An 18,758-nucleotide genomic window follows, 5' to 3' on the forward strand; every position below is an offset into this window, starting at 1 on the left:
TCTGCAAGAAGATGTGCTTTGCATTATGGGATACTAAGGCAAGTAATGTGAAGTCAGTCCACCTTTGCACACGAGTTGTCCCAGTCCTGAAGATACTTCGGGCACAAACTTTGGTTGCTTACACTTGGATAAAGGATTAAGCTAAATAAATATATAATTTATGGTTAAGAAAGAAAAAGTGCAGTATGAGAGGAGATTGGCTAGTCAGGCCAAAGATAACCCAAGGGAATCCTTTGCTATATGGCAAGCAAAACAAAGAATAATTATGAAAGGATGAAACTGACAGACAGTTACAGTAGCTAACCAGCGATGGATACAGGGTAGTTATTTAATGAATAACTTAACAGTGTGTATCATATTGGTGTAAATTGCAACATATAGAAGGGAGCCAAATATTAGGGAAATTAGAAGTGAAAGAATTGGGTACTGACTGGGATAGATGATATCACTAGATATTTTTAAGTAGCATGCAAAAATAATTTAGCTATGCTCTCAACCTGGTTATTTAGTGAAGTCTCGCAGCGGGAAAAGTTCTTAAGGAGTAGAAAGAAGGCAGAATAGTAACACTCAATAAGCATGATTCTAGGACAGAAGTTTCCAATTATAGACAAGTACAGGGTGTTCGGGATAAATTTGACATATTTATAATTAATTATATTTTTCCGTAAGTTACATGTATTAACACACACTTCTCTTCATTTAAAAGTTTGGACCCTTCTTCATTCATATACAAGATGTCAGAAAGGATGGATAGCTGGAACCCACCTGAATCATGGAAGAGAATAACTTGTATCATGATGATTCGTGCCCGCCATCAAAATAAGGATATTACGACTGCTGCCCAATGCTCCCTGAATACAGTAAAAACAATCAGGCATGAACTAGAGACTTGCAATGGTGACTACGAGGATGTAGCAAGAAGAAAGATCCCTAGCAGACGATCTGATTGCGTTCGTACAGCAGAATTCCTCGCAAATCTGCAGGAACAGGTGTTGAAGAACCCTGGCATTGGAATTCGGGCTTTGTTCGTGGAGTTGCTAACTGTAGTCAAGCCCTGGATAACAAGGGTAGCCAATGGTAGGCCGTATGTATGGCAGCAGGATTCGGCCCCTTGCCACACCTCTGGGAAAAGTCAAAAATGGTTGTCTGAAAATTTCTACGACTTCACCAGTCCAAATGTTTGGCCTCCAAACTCCCCAGACCTTAACCCCATGGATTATTTTGTATGGGGCGCAGTTGAAAAAGACACCAATCGCACTTCCAGTAATACAAAAGCCCAGTTAATGGATAAAATTAAAACAGTTTTTGCGGCCCTTCCCAGGGAGACTGTAGCATCAGCTTGTTCGAGGTTCCGAAGCAGAATTGAAGCTGTGATCGATGCTAATGGTGGTTATTTTGAGTAAATCTTGTTGATAGTATTGTAATTAACTCTGCCTGTAATGTTTTTTTGTCAATTCGTTAAATTTAATAGATACAAAGAAGATTTTCTTTTTCCTTATGAAACTGTCAAATTTATCCCGAACACCCTGTATATATTTGTAATCATGGTCAAGGCATTGGAGAGGTTGGTTAGGAATAGAATATAGGATTGGGTTATTGGATACAGGATTTTTTATGATGATCAGCAGGATCTGTAAAGTGTAGGCCTTGTTTTAGATAATCACATTTTATGATAATGTGTTGGATAAGGGCGACTCATATATATAGTTATATTCTTGGACTTTGCAAAGACATCTGGTAGATTACTTCATGATAGGGGTACAAGCTGCAGAGAATGGGAATGTATAATAGATTGGAAAGATGGGTTGGAGATTGGGTCTCTGAATGATACCAAGAAGTTGTGTATAATGGAAGTGTGTGTCAAAAAATGAAGATAACCAGTTGTATGCTCCAGGGATCTGTTGTTGGGGCTGCTGTTTAACTTATTTGTTAATGATGTTTTGTGTGGATTAACTGAGGATCTTCAGTTTGCTGATGATGCAAAGTTGGGAAGAACCATAAGGGGTATTACTGATGTTAATTCCCTTAAGGAAGATTAAATAGACTTTTTGCTTGAACAAATGAGTGGGGTTATAGTTTAAGTATTGATAAGTGTAAGGTGTTGCACTTTGGAGTGGCAAGATATAAGGGTGTTGGACTGTGCTTCAGGAAGTGGACCATTTCCAACTGTCAACCATCATTTCTAGATTCAAGATCTGAGAATGATGGTTGACAGTGGAATGAAGTTCACAGGGTCATTGCAAGTGTTCCAAAGTCTGCAACAATGCATTGCTACTATGATAAGGAGGTGGTTGTACCACTGTATAAAACATTGCTTAGACCAGTGATTCTTAACCGGTGGACCGCAGCCCAGCGGTTAAGTTTGGTGGATAGGGCAAAAAGACAAACATTTAAGTTAGTAAGAGAGTTTTATTGGATTAATACAGAAGGGATTATAAAAAGAGTAGGCCTAACTCCTACCCAATTTATCCTTATAACCCTGAATACTCAGTCTTCTTTCTTCAAACATCTTCTATTCAATGCTAACATTGTTCCCCCTCCAAATTCTTATGCCATAGTACTTTTAAGCTGACTCCTCAAATTTGTCAATCATTTGCATTGTAATTCCATATATACTACTTCTCAACTGAAAATTCTGCATATCTAGCAGTCTACTAATTGATTTTCCCAGTCAGAGGCAGTGTAGCTATCTTGGTTACTGTTAAGTTCTCTGATACTGTCACCAGATGAGTGTGCATTCTCAAACCACAATTCCTCACCATTACACATCGTGCCAGGCAATTATCTCTTGGCAGCTATATAAATTCTATTTCTCTCCCCTCCCTGTCCCCATAACTGGAGTCACTAATAATGATTACTCATCCTGCATTTCATGGCACTAATTTGCCAATGCATGTCATCCACATTATCTGGTATTCTACCAAGTAATTCCGATTCAATGAAGATCTGGAGGTAAGGATTGATCCTAGACAATCATGAAATAGTGTTTTATATTATCAATGTACAGGACAGCATTCATCATCACAGCAATTATACTGAACACCTACTTTCATTAGTTTAGTTTTACCAATAAAATGGGGTAAGTGATGCTAAAATTGAAATACTGTACTACCTCCCAGTTTTGACTGAGAATCTTGAATAACAAATTTCATTAACTTTCATCATGCCAGAGTGGAATTATTATCATTTTTATGCTAGTAATCTGTTATATTTATTCCACTTAGAATTGAAAATTGGAATCTTTGGTGAATACTTCATGGGGAAAGGTATAATGAAAGAGAAATGGAAGTAGCAGGTTCAGTCAGCACCTTCAACTGTAAAGAATATTTTGCAGCTCTTGCACATATTACCATAAGTTTATCAGAAATGAGAACCATGATAGATGCCAGTTCTGCTGGCATCTATCATGGAAATAACTGCCCATGAAAATACCTGTAGAAGTGACACAGTAACTGGAGAGTCAAGAGAGAGATAGGTTGTCAATTAGCTGGACTGTCCACTTCCGAACAGCATCAAGAACTTTTAGAGAGAAATATTAGGTGCACTACCCAAAATGTGAGAGCAGATTTGTGATTTGTAAAGTTATAGTAGCTGGACAGATGAAAATTAATATCTTGATTAAAAAAGATAAGTGTTTTTGAAGCTGAGGATTCTATAAAAGTTGTGGTTATGCTAGCAAAAACTAGGAGTAGATGCCACCATTCTGAAACAAGTTCTGGTCTTGACTGCTAAGCTGGGCATTATTATAGGAGTGGGAGAAGAACTGCAGAGGGAGGGGGAGAAGAAAAAGACATAATTGTCTTTTGGAAACATGTATATCTGTTTAAATCGATAAACATAAGACCTTCAGAGAACTTTTTAAGCTTCTCTGTTCGCAAAAAAAAAATTAAAATAAAATAAAGAAATGCATCCCTCATCATCTTAATAATCAAAAATTCACTGTCATCAAACTTTAGCTCCCAAGCTAACAAAAATCAGCATGTATCCTCATAAAATATAACTATTCTACATTGTTTTTGCCTGCTAGAAAATTACCCCAGTATTTGCTGTTGTCAAAAGACAATTTATCCTTGGTCCCTCTCAAGCATATAAAATTCCTTATTGTTGCATCTTCATTTGATAGGCAAACAAATGAAATTGCAGAAATCAAAAGAGAAGAATGTTTGAATTTATCCGCTATCTCTGCATAGCAAGTCTGATTGGAGGTGGATCATGCCTTGTCAACAGACTGAAGAATCAATGGAACCAAATGATGCTTTACACTAATGTTCATACTAGTATGAACACAGATAACATCCTGAAATGAAATCAGCAGTGCATGGAAGATGGTCAAGGAATATCTGAAGGAAACAATATCAGTCTGTACATCCAACATCAGGAGGATGAATTAAGTAGGGGTTGGATGAGTAGAATAGCATTAAACAAAGGCTACAAAAAAGGAAAGAAAGAATTTGCAGGGGAAGGTATATAAAGAGAAAGGTGATCAGCAAGCTCATTCAAAATGTAAGGAAGGTGAAATCAAATTATGATGAGAAAAAATTAGCCAAGTAGACTAAAGGAAATCCCAAAGAGTTCTTTCACTTTGTGGCAAGTAAGAGAAAGAATGACTATGGAAGGATAACCTTAACAAGTGCTGATAGTAGCAAGGTGATAAAAATGAACAAAATAATTGAGTTCTACAGTGATGACTTTGTAAGAGTCTATCATCCAAGTGAGGATACTGCTATAACAAATGCAACAGGAAGTGATGTGAATATAGAGGCTCAAAGTACTTAGGATATTGTAGAATCTCAAAACAAATACTGCCATGGAATTATTATCACTTAAGTGCTAGTAATCTGTTCCACTTAGAATTGAAAATGGATATACAAGCTGATAATGGGATATCAACTTGCATATTTATGAGAATATACAATGGAACTGAAATTCCCTCAAACTAGGCTGACCAGAACTAAGACTTAAATTAAAGTCTCAGCTCTTGTAATGTCTCAAGGGAGTGGAAGGAGGGCAAAATAGTTCCGTTGCATAAAGGAGGATCCAAAACTGTGGTAACAAGTTAGATCAATCAGTATCTTGGAAGTGGTGGAAAAAGGTATTTAAAACATTCGTCAAAGAAAGATTTGGAATAGGTGGGTAAGAATATGATGCTTTGTGGTCATGCCTTAGTAATTTATTAACTTTTTATAAAAGAGCAACAGTTGAGTTGAATAAAGAGAATGACTACATGATGATGCTGCTGAATTTTGCAAAGGCATTTGATAGGATGCCACATGGAACTCTGTTACACAAATTGAAACAAATCAGGTGATAGATATGAAGTTGGTGATATACATACGAGGGTGGCTGATGAACAGATACCAAAGAATAGTATATAGAGGAGAAGAATCCAAGAGAAAGCAGGTGACTAGCAATGTATTGTGCTTGGACCACTGCTGGTTAATTTGTACATAAATTATGTAAGAAATGAGTTGAAGAGAAATATTCAATTGTTGCCCATTATGTAAAATTGGTTAGTGTAATGGTAATTAAGGAGATGTAGATAGGTAAATAGGTTGATAGATAATTAATAGGACCAGTTTAAATGTAGAAAGTGTAAAGTTATGCATTTTTGGATTAAAAGATTATGTGCTATGTACAATACTGATGGAACTGTACTCCAGGAAATTAAAACTATGAATTGGGGGGGGGGGGGAATAGGAAGTTGAAGTTCAGAGGATATACTGCAAAGGTTGCAGGTAGCTCACGGCATTATCTGGTTATTGAAGAATATGTTAACAAGCAAAGATAAGAAAGTTATCATTTCTAAGTCGTGATATGATCAGGTTTGGTCACCTGGGTTTTTTGGGGGTGAGGATCTAGAATCCAGCAACCCAGAAGATTGTGGGTTGCAAAATTTGACTGATAGGTGAAAAACAGGAGATATGATAGAAACATTTACATTACTAAAATGGTTTTACAAGATTGATGCAAAGAAAATATTTCAGCATTTGGCTAGAGGCAGCTGAAGAAGGGGATCATCTTTGGACAATGATAAGAGAGCAAAAAATCTAGTCCTCATATCCTTGCTAACTACACTCTTGTCATTGTAAGAGTGTGGTTAGGAAGGGTATGAGAACTAGATTTTTCACTTGGAGAATGCATGAGTGGAATGGAATTGTGAGAATTCCATTCCACTCATGTTGTGAGTGTTTTGTAAGTCAGTGAATTCAAGGAGAGGTATGATAGATAGTGTGCACCTCTTGCAGTGTCTTTGGACTCCATGGAGGTTCCTATGCAATAATAACATTTGAAAGAATCTTGTGATGCACTTTTACACTAGCTCAACCTCAACAAGAAGAAATGTCTATTCTCTGTACCTGGAGAATCTACAATATGAACATTTGGGTGAGTAGTGGTGAGGAGGGTTTATCAATGTGAGAAGTGGATTTTCTGCATGGAGAGAGTAGTGCATGCATAGAATGTGTTTCCAGAGTGGACAGTGAATGTACTGATGTTAAATGAGCTTAAGATAATAATAAATTTAGTTTAATCCTTTATCCAAGTGTGAGCAAACAAAGTTTGTGCCTGAAAGTATCTTCATCTTCAGGACTGGGTTAAGGTGGTACAACACCAGGGCAACTCATTGCAAAGGTGGAGCAAGTTACTAACACTCCTATCTCAGTATCTCCTATAATGCAAAACACATCTCCTTGCAGATATGTCTATTGTTATGCATTAAGGGAAGGGCCACTACCCAGACTAGTTTCGACCTTTATTGAGGTCTCTTCAGTGGGAGCCAGGCCCAATGGAGATACCAGGCAGAAGCATTAAAAGGTCATCTCTACCTATAGGGATTGCCAAATGGTGTGCCACCCTTTTTTAATAAATAACTCTGGATTTAGAGAAAGATGTTGAAATTTTATTTTTCACTTGGTTAGAGTATAGTAAATTTAGTTTAATCCTTTATCCAAGTGTGAGCAAACGAAGTTTGCGCCTGAAAGAATCTTCAGGACTGGGATAAGGTGGTACAACACCAGGGCAACTCGTTGCAAAGGTGGAGCAAGCTACCAACAACTCCTGTCTCAGTATCTCCTATAATGCAAAACACATCTCCTTGCGAATATGTCTAATGTTATGCATTAAGGGAAGGGCCACTACCCAGACTAGTTTCGACCTTTATTGAGGTCTCTTCAGTGGGAGCCAGGCCCAATTGAGATACCAAGCATTGAGATACCTTTCTCTAAATCCAGAGTTATTTATTAAAAAAGGGTGGCACACCATTTGGCAATTCCTATAGGTGGAGATGACCTGCTAATGCTTCTGCCTGATATCTCAATTGGGCCTGGCTCCCACTGAAGAGACCTCAATAAAGGTCGAAACTAGTCTGTGTAGTGGCCCTTCCCTTAATGCATAACATTAGACATATCTGCAAGGAGATGTGTTTTGCATTATAGGAGATACTGAGACAGGAGTTGTTGGTAGCTTGCTCCACCTTTGCAACGAGTTGTCCTGGTGTTGTACCACCTTATCCCAGTCCTGAAGATACTTTCAGGCGCAAACTTTGTTTGCTCACACTTGGATAAAGGATTAAACTAAATTTATTATACTCTAACCAAGTGAAAAATAAATTTTCAAGAGCTTAAGATAAGATATTATTATTAGACCTCCAGGGAATCAAGGACTCATTGAGGGAGGCTATACATCACCTATACTAGCTAGTCATACCTTCTCTTAAACTTATTCACACTAGATGCACTCACTACTTCAACAGGTAAACCTTTCCACTCAACTCATGGTTCTGTGAAAGAAAAATCTAGTTCTCTAACACCCCTTTCTTAACTGCACACAGACTTAACTTCCATGGATGCCCCTTTGTCCTCTCCCCAACTTCCATATAATGAAAAATTTTATCAACCAATACCCCATAATGCTCTCTCAGAAGTTTATAGACCACTATCGTATCACCCCTCTTCCTCCTTTTTACCAGTGCCTACAGTCCACCTACTCTCAATCTATCCTTGTAATTTACATTCCATAATCCTGATATCATCTGAATTTCTTTAAAGGCCTTCCACAGCTTCTTAATCTCTTTGGATACCAGGAGACCAAATCTGTGCTCAGTAGTCAGGTACAGCATATCAAGGTCTTGTATAGAGGGGAAAATGATTTTCATATCCATATGTCAATGTCCATTTCAATATTCAAAATTTCAAAATAATACAGAAGATAACAGAAAGAAGTTAATAGAATTAACTCAAAACATAGAAGATGAAATTTCTAACTGCAAACAAAAAAAGTGGGAAGGATTCTATCATAGACTAGATCCAAGAAAAGCCTCACAAAACTGGAACATCATCATCAGATTACTAAACAATGCAACATTTCCGGATACTGATTACTGTTCAAACACGATTTCCTCAGGGAACCAATACAGCAGCAACAAACAAACGGATGGCAAATTTACTAGCCAAAATTACTCTAATGCAAGCAAGCTGCAATACAACAACAAAGACAAAAAGTGCAGGAAAATTTGCAAAACATCTGCTCATACAATCCAGAACCTATCCTTCTGAAGGCATCTTTACTCAGGACCTCACAATGACAGAATTAGAAAGAACAATTGGTCAAATTGACCCTGATAAATCACTCAGAATTGATCTTATCTTTGGACATATGATTAAAAACATGGGAAAAATAGTCAAAAACTGCCTTCTGAAGATATTTAACACCTCTTGGAATGCAGGTAAACTACCAAAACATCTGGAAAACATCAGTCATTATACCCCTTACTAAAACCTAACAAAAACCTAGTGGCTATAAAAGCTACAGACCAATAGCTTTGACTAGCACTCTCTGTAAACTAAACAAAAGAATAATACATACCAGACTTATGAATTGGCTCTTAGAAAATAACAAGATCAACTTCTACCAAACTGCATACAGGTCTCAACACAGTACAGAAGATCCATTATTCTATCTTTGCCAATCAGTCACAGATGGCTTTCAAGAAAAACCACCAAAGAAGACAACAGCAATATTCTTGGATCCCACAGCTGCCCCTACGATCACATCTGGAGATAAAAGTTAATAAAAATTGCATGCTATATGGAATAAAGGGGAATGCATTAATTTGGATTTCAGATTTCATGAAAGGAAGAAAAATGAAAGTAAAAGTTAATGGAATTTATTCCAACATGCATCGAACTTAGGCTGGAGTCCCACAAGGTTCTGTTTTAAGCTCACTCCTATTTCTCATCTATATGAACAATATCCATCCTCACATAATAAATGACACAAAAATAGCATGCTATGCAGATGATATAGCAATCTGGCACACAAGCAGTAATCCTCAACAATCTGAAAAAGTCCTAAATAATTCAATAAAAGGCTTAGAAAGATGGGCAAAGGAACTTAAACTATAGATAAACCCAGAAAAAACACAAAACAAAACTGAGCATCTTCTTCACTGATAGAAAAAATGGACACAATTACAAACCTTCAAATCAAAATATATAATACCAAAATAGAAACAACAGAGTCTCCAAAATACTTAGGCCTAACCCTAGATACTGAACTGAGATTTACAACTCATATTACAAATATATCTAATAAAGCTCTTAAAAAGCTCAATATCATCAGAAGGCTTTGTGGATCAAAGTGGGGGTGCAAAACTGAAGACACTCAAAACTACATATATGGCACTCATATGACCCACTATGGAATATACCTCATCAATCTGGGCTCCAGCTTCTACTAGCTCAAAAGAAAAATTTGACAGAGTACAATCAAGAGCAGAATTATCATAGGTGCAGTCTCATCCACAAATAATTTAAAAGCCCAACAGGAGTGTGGGCTTCACATACTAGAAGACAGAAGAAAACTGTCCACAGTTAAATTCACTAACAGAATCAGGAGCCACCAACAGGATCACATCTCACTCAGGACTTTCGATGCCTGGACAAGAAAATCTAGACTAAAGAGATCATCTATGTTACAATATGATCACGAAATTAGAAAACAGATTGACTTAGAGCACCTATCCATTGAAATAAGCAAAGAGCCATTCTTTTCCACTATTCTACCAAAACACACAATGATAAACTTAAATTTCCTTGAACCTTGTTCAAAAAAGGATTCACATCACAAGAAAATAAAAGAAAAGGATTGAACACTATACATCACTTAAATAATCCAAAACCATGTTATTGCCTACACATGGATCATCTGATGAAGCACTCAACCAAGGAGGTTCAGGGGTTTTTCTAACTCCACCTGGAGGTGAGGATATGCAAATCAAAACCACAGCTGGCAAAATAGCTTCAAACTTCACTTGTGAATTAACAGCCATACAAACAGCTCTCAAATTCTATCTCTCAAATCCAATAATAATTAATTACAGAAGGAATAATCATCCACAGTGACTCAAAATCTGCACTTGAAGCATTAAAAAATGGAAAAACAAAACAATTCACAGGAAATTCATGAACTACTAACAACCTTAAATTTGAAAAATAAGAACTGCACACTGCAATGGATACCAGCCCATGTAAATATTGAAGGCAATGAAAGAGCAGACAGACTAGCCAAAGAAGCAAGATACTTACCTCAAAAATTACACTCACTATCACAAACTGATGCCAACTCTGTCGCCAAAATAAGATTGGTAAATCTTATTTTGGTGATCAAGAAGAAGAATGAAAATAGAAAAATAACCACAATCATCACCAGACCAAGGACAGAACATTTTAAGCCTCCAACCAGTGCCATGATATCTGGATAGGAAGCTCTAAAACCCATTGAATAGCATGGATAAGAAGTGCAATTTGGTGTCACTATTTCATCCACATTGGCCGGTAGGGAGGTTAAAGGCATGAAAATTCAGCCATATGGTAGTAGGAGCTATGAGACATGAAAAAACTGTTCAGGAGTTGAACTAACTTGTCTATATTTATTCTTGTCCAGCAATTGCTGTTGCTGTACAGAAAATTGACAATAACCCTAGAGAAAAGCTCTACTCCATCAAAATTCAACAGATTGCCAAAGCAGTTCTACATATCAACGGTCATATCCAGAAGCTCTTCAATGGACTCGACAACAACAACAACAATGTTCGTTTCAGCATTGCAATTATCCTGTAAGTTGTATTTACAATTTTCGCTGTATAAACCTTGAAATTCGACTTCCTATCCACCTCTCTTCCTATCAGCCACTCCAGGCATAATCCAACCAATATACAGGTATTGGATACCTCATCATACCAAAGTGTATGATGTAGTACTTTATGCTTACTAACATTGAAGTAATAGCCATTATCATTTGTCCACATTCCAGTCCATTCAAATCCTGTAAATGTTATATATCAGTAGCATTTCTGATCGCCTACCATCTTTGCAACATCAGCGAACAATTCAATATCTCTTGTCAGGCCCATTCCAATATCATTAATATATAGATTAAACAACAATAGTCCAAGGACTGATCTCTGGAGCGCACCACTGGTCACCTTAGGATTTACAACCCTCCATACACCACTTTCTGATATCTGTCTATTAGCCACTCACTTATCCAAGCCAGTAGTTCAATTCCAATCCCAGCAACAGCCCTTCATGTGGTCTATCAAATGTCTTAGCAAAGTTCATTCCCTTCAACTCGGCCATAACATTATTAGAAAATATGAGCAAACACTCAGATATGACCTCCCTTTTTGTAAACCCATGCTGTTTATCCACCCATTTCTGTATATGAGCTCTTATCAACTTTTCTAAAATCTGCACAGTCATTTCAGAAATACTGACTCTAAGTCAATAGTTAAACATGTCTGTTTGCACCACCCTTCTGCAATGGAATTGTCATACATTCTTTCCATTCGCATAGGATCTTTCCTGAGCTAAGACTCAAATTATACAAACATGTCAAAGATATAGCCAGGTTGGCTAAACATTCCTTTAGCATGTATGCTGACATCCTATCTGTCCCTATTGCCAAATTCTTATCCAAGTTATGCAACAACTCTAAAACCTCCTTCTCATGTACCTTTATCTCTTCAACCAGTGTAGTAGTAGTAGTACCACTGTGAACTATGTTGATAATTCTTGGTGAAGTTAGCTCTTATTATTTCAATTATTATGTCTGCTTTTGACACCAGGGTACGTGTGTCTGCATTCAGTAAAGTTATTCTTCTCCATTCACTCTTCTTTTACTTGCAGCATAATGATAAAATTCTTTTGGGTTGCCTGTGCAGCCCACTTTTTTTTTTTTTTTTCATTCTCCAGCTTAGTTTCCATACAATACACTTAACTTTTCTGGCCTGCACTTCATATATTTCATAACTCCTCTTGCTCTTATTCTCACAAAATTCTTTCCACACTTTCTTACAAATCTCTTGCTTAATAAGGTTATTCATTTTACTCCCATCTCATTTGTTCTTCGAACTGTGAGAACACATTCAGTTACCGCATTATTTAAGCATCTTTTCAAAAGCTTCCCATTCAGTAACTGATGCCATAGGACCAAAGATAGTATTCTCCTGAGTTTGTCATAATTTCCAGCTTTATAGTTTGTCATGATCACTGTCACCAGTTGGTGACAGATTGTGATCATGCCATCATGAACTGAGAAGTAGCCAACTATATGGATATTGCAACTGGTCACAACACAGTCACATCCTTTTGATGCTATGATCAAATCTGCCACTTACTGTCCTCGAACTGCTTCTCTCACGTGCTGCTTGAGAAAGTTATCTTGCAACAGTTCAGTAAATTTTCCTTTGTTCTTAAGTTTTCTCTGCTATCCAATTAATATTCTGTTGATTTAAGTCACCCATAATAATCACTCATTTATTACCCATCAGGGTAATTTGTGGATGCCTTTATATGTCACCAACAAAACTTATCACTATATAGTGAGAGGTTTATGGAAAGAGAATGAAACTGGAGAACATGCTTGTTGTAAGTGCTTTGTCATTGAATGTGAAAAGTGTGAAGAAAGTAAGAATTAAATCATTAATTCTGACAAGCACTATTCTCTTTTACTTTTCTGTTTCTCTGTCACATGCTCTATTTTAAATTCTGGGAAACTCGATACAGTGACTCAGTCGTCAAGCAGAAATCTAATTATTGAATGACTATATCATATTACTTCTTTTTTCTTATATTCTAATTGACTTTCTTCTTATTATTATTATTATTATTATTCAGTGATAACTTATGAATTTCTATGCTTTTCTTCTTCTTATTGTTATGCTTGTTTTTCTTTTCCTTTCTTAGTTCTTATAAACTTTTTTGCTTTCTCTAACTCCCTGATCAATTTTCAAATAATTCCTTTTAACTTGGATATTTTGTAAGTTCATTTTTCTTCATTTATGTCATCAATATAAAGGTTCTCATTTTTGGGTTCCACATTATCATTGATTATCTTTCTTTAGTAGCATTGAAAGCTACTAAAGAAAATGGTTACACGATTTTGCAAAGCCATTTGACAGAATACCGCATAGAACTCTGTTAACCAAATTAGAACAAATGGGGATGGACATGACACTGATTAAGTGGATAAGAGGGTGACTGCTGGACAGACCAAAAAGTGGTATATGGAGGGAGAGAAGCAAGGCAAAAACAGATGACTAGGGGATGTGCCACAAGGTTTAGTGCAGACCATTACTGTTTAATTTGTACATAAATGATATAAGAAATAATCTGAAAGGAAATATTCAGTTGTTTGCTGATGATGCAAAATTAGGTAGAGTAATAGTTAATCAAGGCAATGTGGAGAGCTTGCAGGACAATTTAAATAGGCTGTCAGTATGGGCAAAAGATAATGGGTGTCAGTTTAATGTGAAGAAATGTCAAATTATGCATTTTGGGAAAAACAGATTGCAAGCCGTGTATCACATTGATGGCACTGTACTCCAGAAAATAGATGAAGCTAGAGATTTAGCGGTGGTAGACAGAGTTAAAAGTTTAGAGGACATATTCCTAGCTAAGGTACCCCATAAGATTACTTGGCTATTGAAGAACACATTAACATGTAGAGATAAGTTGTTATTCCTCTTTATAAGGCCTTGATTCACCCACATCTGAATTACTCTGCTCAAATCTTGTCCCCTGGGTTTCTCAGGGATGAGGAAGCAGTGGAGGATTCAGAGGCGAGTGACCAAGATGGTGAGTGGCCTGTGGAATGTTCCCTATGAGGATAGATTGATGGGAGTGGTGCACTCAGGATTTAATCTTGGAGGGGGCCAAGCACTCATGATTGGTGTGTGTGGGGGGGCGAGTTGAGTAGACAATTTGAGAATACACATTACGCATTGCATACGACCTATGACTGAGCATCTGCAGTGATCGCCAATACATGATACCTGCGATCTTCTCTTACCCAGCTCAGACAAACGAAGTAGCTCTTGGCTGGCCGAGCACTGCTTCGTTCACCTTGTGTTCACAGCAGCAGTGATTCCTGTCTTCTATTCCCACCTTATGTGACCACTAATTCATAAGTAGAAATAGAAGACACGACATAACATAAATAAAAAAATGAATTTTAGTTAGGAAAAGATTTTTAAAAAATTTTCTAGTGTTTTCTTTCCTTTTCCTTTTTTTTGGGGGGGGGGGCTTGTCCCCCTCCCTGGGTGCGCCAGTGATTGAGGGTGTGTGGGTTACAGACGTTGGTTGATAGGAGAAAAAGAGGGGATATGATAGAAACATTTATGTCGCTTTAAAGGGTTTTATAGGATTTATGCAGGGGAAATGTTTCAATTCTTGGCTAGAGGTACCAAAACAAGGGGTCATCCCTGGAAGTTGAATAAAGGTGTGGTTAGTTAAGGTGTGAGGACTAAATTTTTTTTCTTGGAGAGTTGTGAATGAGTGGAAGGGTTGCCAGAGTCAGTTGTGAGTACTTTGTCTTAATGAGTTCAAGGAGAGATATTAATTGTGCGGATAGACTGGGTCTCCCGTGATGAGTCTTCAGACTCCATAGAGAGGTGCCCATATAATAATAATACTATATTGTTCTACTGGATTTTTGGCACCATTTTAAACTGTCTCAGCCAATGTACTAGATACAATAAAATCAGTAAAAACTACAATAACATAGTAATAATACACTAACTAATTAAAAAAAAAGCTAAAGAAATAAAGAAAATCGCCTATCTGTATTACAAATTACACATTTGCATACAAAATAGCCTTGAACTCCAGTAATGATAAATATTAATGGACAACACACTTGAAGGCCACCTTCAATAAGTGATTTTGTGGAGACCTGAAATAATATCATTACTATAATTTCTAATTGAGTAGAATATAAAATATGTATTCTGCTAATTCATTATGAATTACCCATGATTCAGGTTGCTCGCATATTAAATATAGATAATCACTTGTTTATTATCTGAATAAACAAGTTAAATATTTGATTAAATTAATTATGTTAAATAAATATTTGATATTTATTTAACCTACTTTATATGTTTCATTCTCACAATAGTGAACTCAGTGGATCCAAAAAAAAATATTTAAGACAGTGGAAAACTTACTACAGTGAGAATGAATAATTTATTAGATAATGATCTATCCTCACCTATTTGCCATTTCTGTGGTTGGCCAAATTCCTGCACCCCAGGTATCACCAAAATTGCCGCAAATAAATCCAAAAAGGAAACCTGAAAGAAATGAATTCTCAGTCAAATATTTAATAAGTTTTTCTTCTCTAACTAGAATCCATGGATCCCAATGGGCTGCAGTGTGAGACAATATAATGACACTTTTTTTTTTAAACAGAAATATAAACAGACACTTTCCTGCTTGGATGCCAGTGTATTATTCAATCATTTCTAGTTAGCATATAAGATAGCTAGCAAGAAATTACCAATTTATATTTGCAGTGAACTAAAACATTTGACTGTGATTCATGGTCAGTGTGAAGCTGTTTTAGTTAGTAGTTGCTTTGCAGTCATCCATGTACACTGTTAGTAAATCAGAAATTTTTCATGTATCTTTGTATCATGATAAATTTTTCATGTATCTCATCTATCTTTGTAATTTGTTTAAAATTACAGCCAGTCCATCAACTTTTGATGAGATTCCATCATAAGTCAAAAAGGTCATAAATCAGAAATCATCATATGAATCATAAGGATATGTTAATAATTAACATGCCTGAACACAAAAATAGGCAGGTGTGATTTGTTATAATTTTAAACTAATTAACTCTTTGTTTGTAGTGAAATAGTACAATATACAAATTATAATATCAAATTTCTATATAAACTGCACACATAAATAATTCAATATAAGTGTATAGTGCTTTTGTGTAATTAACAGTAAAATAATCATCTGGAAACATGTAGCAAGAATAATTCTTCAAAGCTGCTGCTTTATTAATTGGACAATTCAATTGATCAACAAAGTGTCTTCAAATTCAGGAAATGAAATGAAGCATTCTAAGGATTGTTCATCAGATGCATGCATGACTTGTAGAAGGTCTAGGCATATCTTCAAGGTGTGACAGCAGGGGCAGGCTTCTTTTGAACAGTAATAATACCATTCAAACATAGAAACCAAGAAATTCCTGGGACTGACTGTAAAAGAGCAACTGTTGGCAAGAGTGTCTTAAGATCAGTTTTATGCTTTTTATGCACACTTTGCCTTTTTCTTTTCTGCATAAATTTCTTTATAGCAAGCAAATGTAGCTTGCATCATTCTGTCTGCTTTGCTAAATCTCTCCATGTTTGGGTTCATTTCTTCAAACAACCAAACTGCCTTATTAACAAAGGCAAATACTTCTGCCAGCCTTTTCACAATAAACTTTTTGATGGCTTGGCTAATTCTTGTTCTGATTCTCTCTCCCCTCCCTCCTCCTGCAAATCTGTGCTTCTAACTCTGCAAGGTCTTAATTTGAAAGCTCTTCATCCACAGCTTCCACCAGCTGTTCTACATCTTCATTGTAAACCACCTACTCTTTAGTGAGTAGCACTATCTTGTCACCAGTCTCTTGTAGAATTTTATCTTTGTTGAATCCTTTGAATGCACGAATCTATATATTTTCACAACTTCTTGCAAACTCCATTCATACACCCTGTATGTCACCTCGCTTGCTGCATCTACATTCTTTGTACATGGAAGATATGTTCCTTCTGAAAGTTTTTTCACCTTCATTAGCAGCAGTAGCCTGAACAAAAATATATCTTCAGTAATATGCCTTGAAGACAGCAATAACACCTTTGTCCATGAGTAGCAGGATTGAGGTGGTATTTGATGGACATGTTAATGAGATAGCAGTCATATATACAAGTGATTTTAAATTGCAACATTCTAAGTCAAGAACTGACTATGCATTATAAAAATTGTTAGATTATTGAGCTATGGAGCAATGTTTAATCAAGTGAGGTTGTTTTTGTTGTCAAGTTCATTGAAGAGCTTCTAGATATGACCATGGATCTGTAGAATTGCTATGGCAATCTGTTGAACTTTGATGGAGTAGAGCTTTTCTTTAGGGTTATTGTCAATTTTCCGTAGAGCAGCAGCAGTTGCTGGACAAGAATAGATATAGGCAGGTGTTAGTTCAATCAAGTCAGGTAATTTTTAAATGTAAAAAAGTAAAAAGAATGAAACAACACAATTGGAAAATGAAAGTACTGGTAGCAATCATTTACAGAAAAAGTATGAAAATATCAGTGATAACTATTTGCTTTCTATTTCAAAATAGAAAGGAAGAATTGTTTAAACAGAAGAAAATAAGATGTTTCTAATGCAAAAGCTGCTTTAGCATCATATCTAGTGTTATTACTTATAACAAAAAAAGAAAGCCACATAATTCAGATAAAAATATTATTCATCCAACTACAGTGACAATGGCAAGAACAATTACATGATGATAAAATTTCTAGAGAAGTAAGTTCATCAAATAATACCATTCAAACACAGAAGCCAAGAAATTGCTGGGAATGACTGTAAAAGAGCAACTGTTGGCAATTGTGTCTTAAGGTCAGTTTTATGTTTTCCAGTTAGCATTACAAGCTATGTCTGTATTTTCACCCAACTTGTTAGCATTTATTGAGTATAAGTTTAATGGAAACATTAATAACAATATTATTATTACTGTGCAAACCTTCATGGATCAAGAGACTCATCACAATAAGCTCATCTTAGATGACACAAAGCCTATCATACCAGTCCTTAAACCTGTTCACCATCTGCACATTCATCATCCTATCAGGAAATAAATTCAAGTCCAACTGCCCTCTACACAAAAAAGCTGCTTCTCACCACCTCCTTCTGAAACTTCCAGGAATGATCCTCTTGTCCTTGTTCTACCATTTAAAAAAATCTCTGCAGCATCAAAATTTAAATTTAAAAAATTAAAATGTACAGCATCAATCTATAAATATTGCTACTGCAGTTTAAAATGTCTTAATCATGTCACTGCGTTGTGTTCTATCCACCAGTCTACTCTCATAATTAGCATTGTACAGTCCTGATATTATTTTTGTTATGAGCTTCTGCACCCTCTCTAAGATTAATTTATCCTCTTCAAATCCCAGTATGATTAAAATCCTTCTCAATATGTCCCCTAAACTTCAAATGTTTCTCCATTTCCACCAATACAGTATACAACCTCCCACTGGAGGCTGCATACTCTACTCTGTTGGAGACCAAATTTCAAAATCTTACATTTGGTTGCATTAAACTGATACTCCTGTTCATTTGCCCATCTGTCCAGCTTATTCAAATCCTCCTGATTTGAATCATTCAACACTACTACTAATAACTCTTCCAAGCTTCTCATCA

General features: G+C 36.2%; 1 protein-coding gene across 1 annotated transcript in view; it reads right to left on the minus strand.

Moving 5' to 3' along the window:
- Positions 1-15,629, minus strand: part of LOC150101027 (uncharacterized) — a 108,726-nt gene extending 93,097 nt beyond the window's left edge. The window contains exon 1 of the mRNA XM_090401303.1: positions 15,550-15,629. Within this exon, the coding sequence (XP_090257429.1) occupies positions 15,550-15,560 (11 nt within the window). The 5' untranslated portion in view covers positions 15,561-15,629. The remainder of the gene's footprint in view (positions 1-15,549) is intronic.
- Positions 15,630-18,758: the final 3,129 nt, after the last annotated feature.

The sequence above is a fragment of the Typopeltis vanoorti genome, chromosome 12 (assembly GCF_054136105.1).
Source record: "Typopeltis vanoorti isolate ZY-2024b chromosome 12, IOZ_Tvanoo_1.0, whole genome shotgun sequence".
NCBI lineage: Eukaryota > Metazoa > Arthropoda > Arachnida > Uropygi > Thelyphonidae > Typopeltis > Typopeltis vanoorti.